The 12,392-nt window shown below is 40.6% G+C and overlaps 1 protein-coding gene across 3 annotated transcripts in view; it reads right to left on the reverse strand.

Moving 5' to 3' along the window:
- The window catches only part of arhgef7a (Rho guanine nucleotide exchange factor (GEF) 7a), a 48,386-nt gene that overhangs the window by 15,714 nt on the left and 20,280 nt on the right, over positions 1-12,392 (reverse strand). For all 3 annotated transcript variants that reach the window (XM_036139122.1, XM_012864373.3, XM_012864375.3), the window contains exons 5-10: positions 11,157-11,358; positions 3,524-3,612; positions 3,059-3,153; positions 2,866-2,961; positions 2,485-2,607; positions 83-221 (exon numbers count right to left, since the gene is read on the reverse strand). In XM_036139122.1, coding sequence (XP_035995015.1) covers positions 83-221; positions 2,485-2,607; positions 2,866-2,961; positions 3,059-3,153; positions 3,524-3,612; positions 11,157-11,358 — 744 coding nt within the window. The remainder of the gene's footprint in view (positions 1-82; positions 222-2,484; positions 2,608-2,865; positions 2,962-3,058; positions 3,154-3,523; positions 3,613-11,156; positions 11,359-12,392) is intronic.

A 12,392-nucleotide genomic window follows, 5' to 3' on the forward strand; every position in this document is an offset into this window, starting at 1 on the left:
ACCAGAGAAATGTCAGGATAGTTAAACATTTCACGATCAACACAGAAAGTTCAGAACAACAGTCTTAGGCCACGTTACACACCTCCATATGCCTCTCCAGCTCTTTGAGTAAGGTGGGGTATTTGTCCAGTCTCATAAACGGTTTACTGAGGCCAGTGGTCAGCGTGAGGATCCCAGGAGTCACTGCGCCGTGCCCCTCCATAAACTCCCCCAGTATGTCACTGACGTTGAAGGAGAAAACAGATTACATTTACGGTAATATCCTAATTCACCCTGAAATAGCTGCTATCTTTAATCCTTAGCAAGTCCCAGCCAACATGTCGCCAGATGTTTGAGTCATTTCTGTCTGTTTATGGTGATTCAGAGTATACCAACAACGATCGGCCGGAGGCAGACGGTCCAGATGTGTCATTTGTTTTGTTGTTTGAAAGAGTAAATAATTTCATGTAAGGTGCGGGGGACATGAATATTAAAGGTGCATAGCCACGTTATTTGACTTTTTTATTTATTTATACGTCAGTAGCTCACTTTGGTTGCATAAAACGTTTTTATGAAAGATTATCACGTTCCGCTGGTGCATTAGTTGTTATGTTGGTGTTATATACATTGCTTTTGCTCAATTTGTAGTAAATAAAACCTTCTGTGTTTATTTATAATAACAACGGAAAAACATCACTGCAGGGCATAAAACAAGAAAACGGCTAACGGCTATTAGCTTCTCCCAGCAAAACGATGCAGAATGGTCCAAGATCCAGTGGGGAGAAAAAAAACCTCAAACATACAGCTGGGAATACAGAACGAACGTTGATGTTCACTGAAGCGGACGCTAAACCTGCCGAGGCTCAGATGTGACTTCAGAGTTGACTGACATGAGTAAATGTTCATCAGAACATTTACTCATTTACTCACATTATTAATTAAGCAAACCATCATCATGATAGTTCTGCCATACTGCCAGGAGATGGCGCCACACACACATTATTACACTAAAACACACAGGCCCACACACATACTGCCTCTACTGTGCTTTCTTCCCTTACTATGCTGCTTTGTGTTTTAGCTGTAGTGTAAGAAAGGTCAGATCAGAAACCTCAAGCTTTAGCTCTCTGAATATAAACAATTAAGATTTGAATTTTTTATGATGAAGCTCGTTCCAGTCAAACAATGAAAAAAAAGAAGTTATTCTATTTGTAGCTTTGGTAAGGTCGGACAAAATTACTCCCCAAGAATATACTTAGCTTATTTCCTATTATTAACAGAAACGATTAAGTCTTTCTGTATGTTTGTTAATGTATGAAAAACGTCTAGTCAAGGATTTACTTAGCTTAACTATGCTTTTCCTATGTCTGCAATGTTTTTCTGTTCATGTACAGCACTTTGAATAGTCTTGTTACTGAAAAGTGATATAGAAATAAACTTGCCCTGCCTTGCCTGTTTATATCTGGTCATCGGTACTTGGGCTATTTTTATCCACAAAAAGGACCATCCAAACATTATCTGGATGGAGTCTCGGTGTATTTAACTTTATTTTATCATGATCAAACTTTTTTGGGTATTTTCATATAAGCATATAATGTGGCTATATTCCTTTAAATTTAAAGGATACCATCACAAAATGCTATACAGGTGAAAGCAGCAAAAGGTTTCTAACTATTGTGAATGCATCCCAAGCAAACATAGTGTTCGCCTAATATACAGAAACTTTAAACTGATGCCGTCTGGGGACCTGTGACATTTCATACCTTTTTTTCCTGCCATCTAGTTTAAAGTCTAATTGCAGGTTGTTGTTTTTTTTTATTAACAACCAACTCTGTCTGACCCTTACAGTTCACTGCAGAAGTGGATCGTTGGATCTGCTTCGCAAGTCAGAACTCAGTTTTGGGAACCTGACCACGCCCGAGCTGAGCACCCTCTAGCAGAAATAAAAAAAAAGCCAGATTTGCTAACTGGGCAGCGGCCGTGTGGAGGAGAAGCTTGTAGGACCGTTGCCTTGAAGCAAGAATATCCCGGGTTCAAATCCCTGCCTGTGGTATTTCTACACAGTGTTTGCATGTTCTCCCCATGTACTGCGTGGGGTCCCTCCAGCGTTAAGTTGATTGGTCTCTCTGAGTTGCTCTTAGATGTGAGTGTGTGCATGATTTTTTCTCTTCTTTGTGTTTGTGTTGTCCTGTGATGGACTGGCAACCTGTTCAGGGTGCACCCTGCCTCTTGCCCAATGCCTGCTGGAGATTGGCACCATACCCCCTCTGCTACCAGGATAAGCAAGTACAGCTAATGGGCAGATGGATGGGATTACAGGGCAGAAATGATCAAATAAAATGAGGGCATCAGCTGATGATGATCAAGTCTTCACATTTGTCTGATACAAACTATTATTTTGATAGATTTAAAGTATTGATCACACCACCCCATCCCCATAGACATTTTCATTTAACAAAGACACATAATTTATCATGAGGAAAAACAGCATTGGTGTGAACCTACCTATATTGGGTAAGCAAATTGACGGCGGAGGGATGGTTGGAACAGTAACCGACATAGAGCGCCCTCATCTGTGGCATGAGGTTCAGAAAGAAGCTACCGACCCTTTGCTGGCTTTCTGGGAGTCTAACAGGAAAAGGAGAAAAACAAAAGATCACAGACCAACAAAATGTCAGGAGGTGAAGTACACAGAGAAAACAGAAAGGAATAAAAATACGGAAAAATTCTTAGCAAAAAATGCTTGAAATGTATTCTGAAATTCAAAATGTCCAGATTAATTTGAGGTTCACCCCGTGCGCAGATTACAACACCAGATGCTGATCTGTTTGTCGAAACAGAAAGACTGCAGTAGGTGTGAGTGATCAGTGCTCACGGAGGACTTACTTTGTAGACTCCTCCAACGACTGGACCAACATCTGCTGGAAGGTGCTGATTTCCTCGAGGTTCCCCAGAATCAGAGCTACGTCCGAGCTGCTCAGCCTGAGAGGGAGAGATCATGCAAACCATGTAAGTGCAGGTCGGGTGATGTTTGTTGTTTGTTCGCCGTCCAGATTCACCAAGACGAATTAAGTCGTACTTGTCAATGTTTTGAAGTGGTCGAAGGTAGTTTGTGAGGAGGCATTGAAGGTCCTTGGAGTACTCCGTCTCTGTCTCTAAAATGTTCTGTAACACCTACAAAAAATAAAAATAACAACAAAAATGAGCAAACAGGATGTATCTGGGTTTGAAGGTGAAAGCTAAGCAGATTTATTATATGCTTTGACTTGTAATTTTCCAGACTGTGAGTCACATCAATAATTACAAGCTTAAAATTGAATGAGAAACTTAATAAGTGCTCCTACCAAATGAAAGGAAATATTTATTTTAAAAAGGTGTTTTTCTGTAATTACTATAAAGACTCCCTTTCACAGAGAGGAATGTTATATACAGGCATGAATAAAAAGCCCCAACAGTGATAATGTCCTTCAAGCCCAAAATCAGGGATTTAGGCGGCAAATATTTGTGAGATTAAGACTAACAGAAGATGTCCAGGCATCCTTACCAGGTTATAGTACGTCTTGCTGATAACAGAAGTGTCGAAGCTTTTCGGTGGGCTCTTCAGATTGCCAGACTTAGGGGACACTTGTTTATCTGTTGATCAGAAAGTAAAAGCAATAATTGATTTTACCTGAAGGTGGCAGTATTGCATGGAGCTAAATAATAATTTTTTTTACTACAAAGGCCTTTTTTCACATCTTGCAAGCAGCAATCTACTAACATCCTGTGATCTAAGGATACAGACATCTTCACAAGAACAAGTCCAAATGGAGCTCCAGGCAAACATAGGAGAAAAAAATCAAGTTCTATTTTTTTTTTTTGGTTTGTTTTTACAAATAGAGTAAAGGCTTCACCGATCATGGAAAATCTGTAATCAGTGCTGAATGTTCTAGACCAGGTTTGACAAGCCCATATATTGTGGTTTGTCTGGTTTGTGTCTAATTCTTCTAATTCTAAAGTGACCCTAATGTCAAAACATTGCTGATAATCCAGCCTCTCTGTATTGCACAACAGCTGACCAATATCACAAAAATATTTAAGTGGGCTACTCTTTTTGTATCAATTGCAATTGGCCCTAATTTTCCAGGCCCCTTATTATTTCTTTGCCATTATGTCATGTACCAACATTAGCATCACAGGCACTCAGGAAAATACACCTGGTGCAGCCAATAAGGAACAATAGAAACTATTAAACTGTTTCAACATATGCAGCGCATGAATGCATGAAACCTAAAGTATTACATCCTACCAAATGTTACTTCTACTAGTCCTTTGCGATTTAGATATTGGACACTGACCTGCCGACTGCAATTCGATGCATTTTGCAGCTTTAGTTTAAATAAAATTGTTAATTGTTTTAAGGTCAGTATTTTAGATTTTGAACCAGGGCTGATCAAATGCATTTGTTAATAGCATTTTTCTTTTTCCCTTTCTCTTTTTGTTGTTGCTTGCTTTCAGTTTATTTTCAAAGCAAACAGAACCACAAAGACCCTGTGGCTTTTACAGACTGGTTTCCATCAGAATTAGCTAAATACAGCAGGTGTTTCCAAAACAGAGTGACCCCTATCCTGTTGTTGCTAAGAACGACTTTTTTTTCTTCCTAGAACAAGAAAATATTAAAAAGGCAAACAAGCAAGACCCTTTTTTGTTTTGGATCAACAATTATTTTCATTTTCATTCCATTATTGAGCAGATAAATATTAACAAGTCCATACCAAAATTATTGTAATTTTTTTATAAACCAAGTACGTTTAACTTGCAAATTTTAGCACATTAGAAAAAGCTTAAACACCAAGCCCTGATTTATAAAGCTTATTGACTACAATAAAGCATGTCTTGCAAGTTAAAGGAAAAATATTTTTGTGTATCCATCTTTAGAGGTTTAAATTGCTCTTAAACGAAGCACAAAAGGGGTCCAAAAGTTGGGCTCTATAAAAAAAACTAGACGGGAAAACGCGCGGTCCTCACAGCAACTCTGACCCATGAGGGAAATTGATGACGGAGACGGTAAAGTGGTGAATTGCAGTCAAGCTGCATGAAGATCAACTTTATCATAAACCTCCAAACTGCAGTGTTGTTCATGCTTGCACTGGTGATAAATAACTATACATCAAGACCTTTCTAATAAAAAAAAAAATGGCCATAAGCCAACTTAAATCTTAAAGAAAAGGCCGCACAACATTTCATCTGGGTTTCTTATCATCACATTCCTCTCCCCGATGATCGCCATGTGACGTGTCCCACAGATTATGGGGACAATAACATATATTGTTACATGCTGTGAGGCAATCACTTTAATTACGGTAAACCGCCAAATAAACTTGTGCATAATGCTGCGCGGTGGAAGCGTTGGGACTGCTGGAAGACCTTGCAAATGGGAAAATTAGGAGGGAAAGCACTTCCAGGGATCAAAGATGTCCTGGCCCCTGATAATGACTGGCCAGCTGGCCGCTTTAGACTGCATTGCACTCTGCTATAACCTACAGTGGCTAAACCGATGAAAAGATGACGAACAATAATTAACGCGTTCTCGGTTAGAAGGCGGGTATCAAAGAAATGTCTCCTTTGGGGATTAAGGAAAACAAAAACAAAAAAAATATTTTAATATCAACAATTAATCCTTTTATTGTGTTGCTAGCATCCTTTTACTCTGCATCTTTTCACAGAGATGCCACCGTGCTTCACACCACAGCAGCTTATGAGCAATAGATGTGTTGCCGTATGACCATCAGGTTGGATAACAACAACAAAGGCTGTTGTGATGTCACCAGCTCTGCCAGGAACGTGAGGAGGTTTATTCAGAAGATTATCATTCACAAAGGCATGCACACCCAGGAAATCTATTTAATTCGGAAAGAGAATCACAAAGCTGAAGCCAATCAATCAATTTTTGATGCCATAGCAACTGCCCTAAAGGGTTTCTTTAGATACAGTGGAGCGGTACCTTTAATCTATGACTACCCTCCTATGAGCAAAGTTTATTTTACCCACTTGCACCTGGGTGGACGTATTGGTCCTGTTCAGACCCGCATGTGTCCTGTCCGACCCAGTCACAAGTGGAGACCTATAACCACGAGTGTTCACACCAGATAACAAGAATCAATCATAAATGGATCTCTACTAACCAACCAACATGCAAACACACATGTAGCCACAACACACAATCAGCTGCTACTCTGCTTCATGAGGGAAGTCACACAAGCAAATGAAATCCAACCACCCCATGCAGATTGTGTTCAGAGCAGGTAGGCATTTACCTGACTCCGCCAGATAGATTTGCTCCGCATATCCATCTGGAAACCTTCCGTTGAAGTAATTTTGGGAAGGGGCGAAAATACTGGTCAGCTGATTGGTCTATGTTGGTGATAGACGGGCCAAATAAACCAATCAGATTCGTCGTCGCTCTGTTACGAGCGACGACGAAAACACAACCACAAGCCAAGCTACTCTTGCTGCTGCAGGTAAAGGCTCGTTAGCTCAGCAAAGAAATACTCTGTAATTCCGATAAAACTCGCTCGATAGCCACGCTAACGCTAGTTTCATCGGCTGAAGCCGCCATGTTCTTTAGACTGAACTGTCGCGCTTCCCGTTGCATCACACCTCAACCCGCCTCAAAGCCAACGCTGATTGGACGTTCGTTTGGTGAACGGCTCCAAATTTTCTTTAACGGAGAGTATCCAGACTGATCTGCGAGTGAAACCTTGAAACCTCGCGAGATCAGGATGGTCTCACGAGGCTAGGTAGGCATTACCCAGACCACCTTTAAAGGAGGCCTGAATGAAACCTTCCTCTTTGTTGCCGCGGGGAGCAATAACATCACATAAGAGATGTCGGAGCCTGGGGCGAAGGATGTGCGCGTTCTTGTACATCTTGTAGAGTTGTAAGAATAATAGTAGGGCTGGGCAAGTTAACGCGTTAATTTCGCGTTAATTCATTAGACTATTAAGGGCGATATTTATTTTATCGCGCATTAACGCATGTTGCTCATATGCTTTCAGTCAGTGTCAGTCAGCACGCGCGCTGACTGCAGCAGCAGTCACGGAAGCACTCTCCCGCTCCCCCTCCCCTCTCGTACATGGCTCAGCGGCGCCAGCCAATCAGCACGCAGGCTCAGCCTGGCCCGCCCACTCAGCTTCACACAAACTTAGCAAACAAACAGCTGAGAGAGACCGCAGCAGCGAAAAAACATGAACGGAGGAAGTACCACCGCTTGGCTTTATTTTAATACCGTAAATGAAATCAAGCTGTATGTTTTGTAAAAAGCCGGTTCATTTTAGTGGAAACACAACAAATTTATCTAAGCACGTGAAAAAACATGAAAACGTCGAGCCCCAGAAACGGAGAGAGGAGACGAAACTTCTGTCATTGCCCCGACAGACCCACAGACTGACGTCACTGACTGAGGCGTTTCAGTCCTCCAGGGAACATCCAGGTAGATCAGTGGATGGATGGATGGATGGATGGATGGATGTTACTGGAGCCCACACATAACATGTAATTAAGACCTTGAAAGAACCCAGTACATATATTAAAAAGTGTTATTTAAGATAAGATAACATTAGTTAGTCCTTTTTTTATCCCACGACGGGGAAATTTATAGGATTAAAGCAACAGGCAGGTGCACACAACACAGACAAAATTACATAAGGATTGAAATATATAAGAGGTGGATTAGCGAAAAAACACTGAACATAACATTATTATTATTATTTAATTGTAATAATAAAATAAAAACCACAAAACCCAAAAGGTCAACAGTTTCATGATACATCAAGCTTAGGGAGTGGCTAATATACAGCAGGTCAAAAAAGGCCATATTTTGGCTGCAGTGCTTGCTGTTCTCTTATGAAGAAAAGATCAACTAGTGCACTAAATTCAATAGATGGGTTGAAAATATCCAGTATAAAATAAGTGCTACAAATGTTACAACACTTTTGTTCATATGGCAGCAGAACATTAAAATAAAAGTGCTCTTTACACTACTTTGAATTCATTCTTGGAGTTTGTAAATACAATGCGATTAATCGCGATTAATCGCGATTAATCAGGGCGATTAATCGCGATTAAATATTTTAATCGTTGCCCAGCCCTAAATAATAGATATCTTTATTTAGTCATTACTAAAAATATTCATGGTAAATGGCTTGTACTTGTCTAGCGCTTCACACTACAATCCACACGTTCACAACCTTGCGGTGGTGAGCTATCTTTGTAGCCACAGCTAGCAGATTGACAGAAGCGAGGCTGCCATACATCGGTGCCAACAGGCCCTCTGACCGACGGCAGCATGCAGTTCGGGTGAAGTGTCTTCCCCACGGAAACAACTACTCAGACCGTCGGAGAGGGGAATCCGACCGGCAACCCGCCGGTTACACAACAAACTCCCTAAGTCCTGCACCGCTATCGCTCATCTCAACAAAGATCAGCTGCTGGAAGTTAAATCTCTGCTAACATGGTGCGAACAGCCAGCAAACCACAACTGACCTTATTTATCGACAACACAAACACAAAATCATTGTTCGGAGGAACGTTTCCTACAAGGCAGACAACCCAGGCAAAAATTAAATCCTAAACGATGCCGTATGCTAACGACAAGCTAACGCAACGACTCTAATGTTTGAAAGCACTGTAACAAGGTCGGTAAAGCTCCTTTTTCTGCAACAGTGAAGCAGTAAACCTCCCAGAAGACATAAGCTAACGCCATCTGTCTAAATATCAGTGTCACGGACAGCAAAAACAACAATGTTACAGCTTTACTCCGCTGCTTAGTTCTAAAGGCACGTCTGGAGCCTAGTGTGGTTAATAATAACAAAGGTTCTGGTGGAGCCAGACTGAAGCTGACAGCCGAAAAAAGTGGGAGCCAGTAACAACCTACCCTGCTGCTGTAGTTAATCGCTAAAGAAAATATGCAAAATGAAAGGTTGAAATCGCACAGGGTTGCTGCTGGAAACATTTGCATGACCCAGATCCTTGTTTACACTGAGAAAAATGTGCTTTGCCTGCGCCAGATCCATGTTTGTTTCAAAAGACGGTTTTTGTTTGGAATGATACTTTATTTTTCCCCAGTATTAACATTTATTTGTATCATGGCACGATAAAGATAAGCAATTAATATAATTCCATGACTGAATCAAAAGGCGAATTACATTATTAATAATAAACGCTTTTAGAAAAGGATATTACTACTTCTACAATTAGTTCTCTTGTCTACTGTCAAACAGGAAAGTGACATTTGAAGTATGTATTTCTGTAAACAAGGGCTGACTTGTCCTCTACTTATTAGTTTTGTCCTAATTAAGCAAGTCAAAGTTAAGGTTGCCCAGTTTTAATTAACCAAAGTTTTGCTCTAAGCCAGAAATAACCCAGCGCCCTCATAAATGTGGTACGAAAAAGGCATTGAGTATTTTTGTTGGTAACGTTTCTGAGTTTGAAATATTAGTTTCATGACAAGCCTAATGAGCTGATTGGCGTCGAGATTCACTGAAGACTTCGAACTGAACAAAGGTTGTTGTTTTTTTTCACATGAGGATTTAAATTCAGCTCTGCCAGGCAATAATAAACGCTGCTCTATTAAGAAGTTAAAACTCAGAATAAACTGAGAAACTTTTATTAAAAGCTCCAGCTTCATTATGCAGGAAAAGAGTCACAAATTTCCTCCTTTGAGGCAAGAGCTTGGCGACTGTTGTGCCTCTGGACAGGTGCAGCTCAGACTGATTTGCACACAAATATTACTCTGTGGGTACCTGTTATTGCTAATACACATGCCTTTACCCTCACTTAAAATAAAAATCTGTATATAAACTAAAAGCTCACGCCCAAACATCAAAACTAACAGATTACACCAATATTTCTCAAATAGTGGGGCACCTGAAGGTATTGCAGGGTGGGGGGCACCCCCTGCTGTCTGGTCTGTATCTGCGGTCACTAGCATGATGAATACTAATATACTCCTGAAAAAGCACAAAACTTAGTGTAAATGAAGTTTGTCTTTAATATTAATGGCTTGATATTGATCGTTGTGCCATACGTGGTTCATAGCTTGTTAAAAGTTGACTGCAGGTACGAGTCAGGCTGAAAGCCATTTATATTGTTGTTAATATAATACAGTTAAAAAGTGTGGCAATGATGAAACATAATAGTTGTTAGAGACCATATATGGTCTAAATGAACCCATATATATGTTGTAAATGTTAAAAGGGATACTAGGTGATCTTCAGAAAGACAGCTTTAATGTATTAAAACAGAAAATTATAAAAGTTCAATTTTTGACCAATTTTGTTGGGATGGAGGGGCCTGAAAATTTCACTTCAAAACAATTGAGAACCACTGGATTATACTAACTCGTTTCTACAAAAGGGTTTTGCCATGGACTGTGAGCCTGGAGAATAGCTGGGTGTTTGCATGGACAATGAAGATGAGCACAGTTTAAGGCTGTACCTTAATCCTCTCTGGCACTTCAAATGTTGCCATCTGACCATCGTAAAGGTAGCTATAGCAGAAATACCACCACAGATCGTCTTTACTTTACATCAGGATCTTGTGAAACAGGACACTGTTGTGCCGCTATCATTAAAATATGAAATATCTAACTGAGGACAGCAATATTGATAATTCAGCCCAACTTAAATGAGCAGAATCGGATAGGCGTAAATAAGCTGGCAAATGACAATCGATATGTTAATTGGTGCACAACGGCATTAGCAATATATTTTTAAGACTTTATTCAATCAAAGGAGTTAAAGAAGGCATGGTGAAATGCTGAGAATGTGCATTTTAGCTGAACTATGAACATGAATGAATGCAGTTTTAACTTTCGTCAAATAAAATCTGAACGAGGTCTCGTCAAGGGCGATCTTCCACAAAAGTGGCCTTAGTTTCGTCAGTGATAGGCCACAACAACGTCAGCGTTATATCAAACGGATGGTGGTGCTGCGCTTCAAAGTGGAAGAAACTACTGATCCCTGGCCGCTTTGAACACAGCATGGCAGAATATGAGCTTTCTGTCAGAACATTATTAGATCAACATCATTAACGGACGTCCTAATTCTATTAAGCTTCTGATCTGCGTCGTCCCCCGTAATCTCCAACCAGGACGTAATTATTCCCCATATGTTTGTGTCCGATCTTGTGGCACCTACCAGAGCCTTTGACCTCACGCACGTAGTTGCTAGGGAACCAGCCAGTCTTGCCATTGAGCATCCCCTCCCACCAGCCGCCCTCCTCCTGACGGGTCACATTGATGATGTCGCCCTTGGCAAAGGTGAGCTCATCCTCGTTGGTCTGCTGGAAGTTGAAGCGAGCCTTCACCAGCAGCTGCTGCCCGCTGTTTTCTGACATGTCCTGATGATGCGGCATAAAAACACAGTGGAAAGTGTTGAAAACCTTTTTAAAGATAAGATAAGATAAGATAAGATAAGATAAGATAGACTTTATTGATCTCACAATGGAGAAATTCACTTGCCACATCGGTTCATACAAGAAGGTGCAGAGTAGGAAAAATGTATTCAGTCTCTAAAGTCTAGAGTCTCTAAAAGTAGAATGGGAGGCAGATCCTTTAGCTATCAGGCTCCTCTCCTGTGGAACCAACTCCCAGTTTTGGTCCGTGAGGCAGACACCCTGTCTACTTTTAAGACTAGGCTTAAAACTTTTCTTTTTGACAAAAATTATAACTAGTGGCTCATGTTACTTTCAGCTACCTTTATAGTTTTACTGCTATAGGCTTAGGCTACTGGAGTATATCAGGATCTAATTTTCTCACTCTATTGAGTTCTACTGTTCTTCAATTATGCATTATGTGTTGTCATTTCTGCTTTAACTTTCTGTTCTCTCTCTTTTCTCTTCATAGTAGGTACACCTGGTCTGGCGTTCTGTTAACTGTGACATCATCCAGAGAAGACGGCTCACCCGCTACTACCATCTAATGTAGAACAGATTACTAGATCAATGTGTGCTTCTGTGCTTTTTTGTTTCTCTTGTTGTGTCTCTGTTCTGTCTTCTGTAACCCCAGTCGGTCGAGGCAGATGACCGTTCATACTGGGCCCGGTTCTGCCGGAGGTTTTTCCTTCCCGTTAATGGGTGGTTTTTCTTCCCACTGTCGCTTCATGCTTGCTCAGTATGAGGGATTGCAGCAAAGCCATGTACAATGCAGATGACTCTTCCTGTGGCTCTACGGTTCCCCAGGAGTGAATGCTGCTTGTCGGGACTTTGATGCAACCAACTGGTTTCCTTATATAGGACATTTTTGACCAATCTGTATAATCTGACCCAATCTGTATAATATGATTGAACTTGACTTTGTAAAGTGCCTTGAGATGACATGTTTCATGATTTGGCGCTATATAAATAAAATTGAATTGAATTGAATTATATACAGT

Source organism: Fundulus heteroclitus, chromosome 7, assembly GCF_011125445.2.
Source record: "Fundulus heteroclitus isolate FHET01 chromosome 7, MU-UCD_Fhet_4.1, whole genome shotgun sequence".
NCBI lineage: Eukaryota > Metazoa > Chordata > Actinopteri > Cyprinodontiformes > Fundulidae > Fundulus > Fundulus heteroclitus.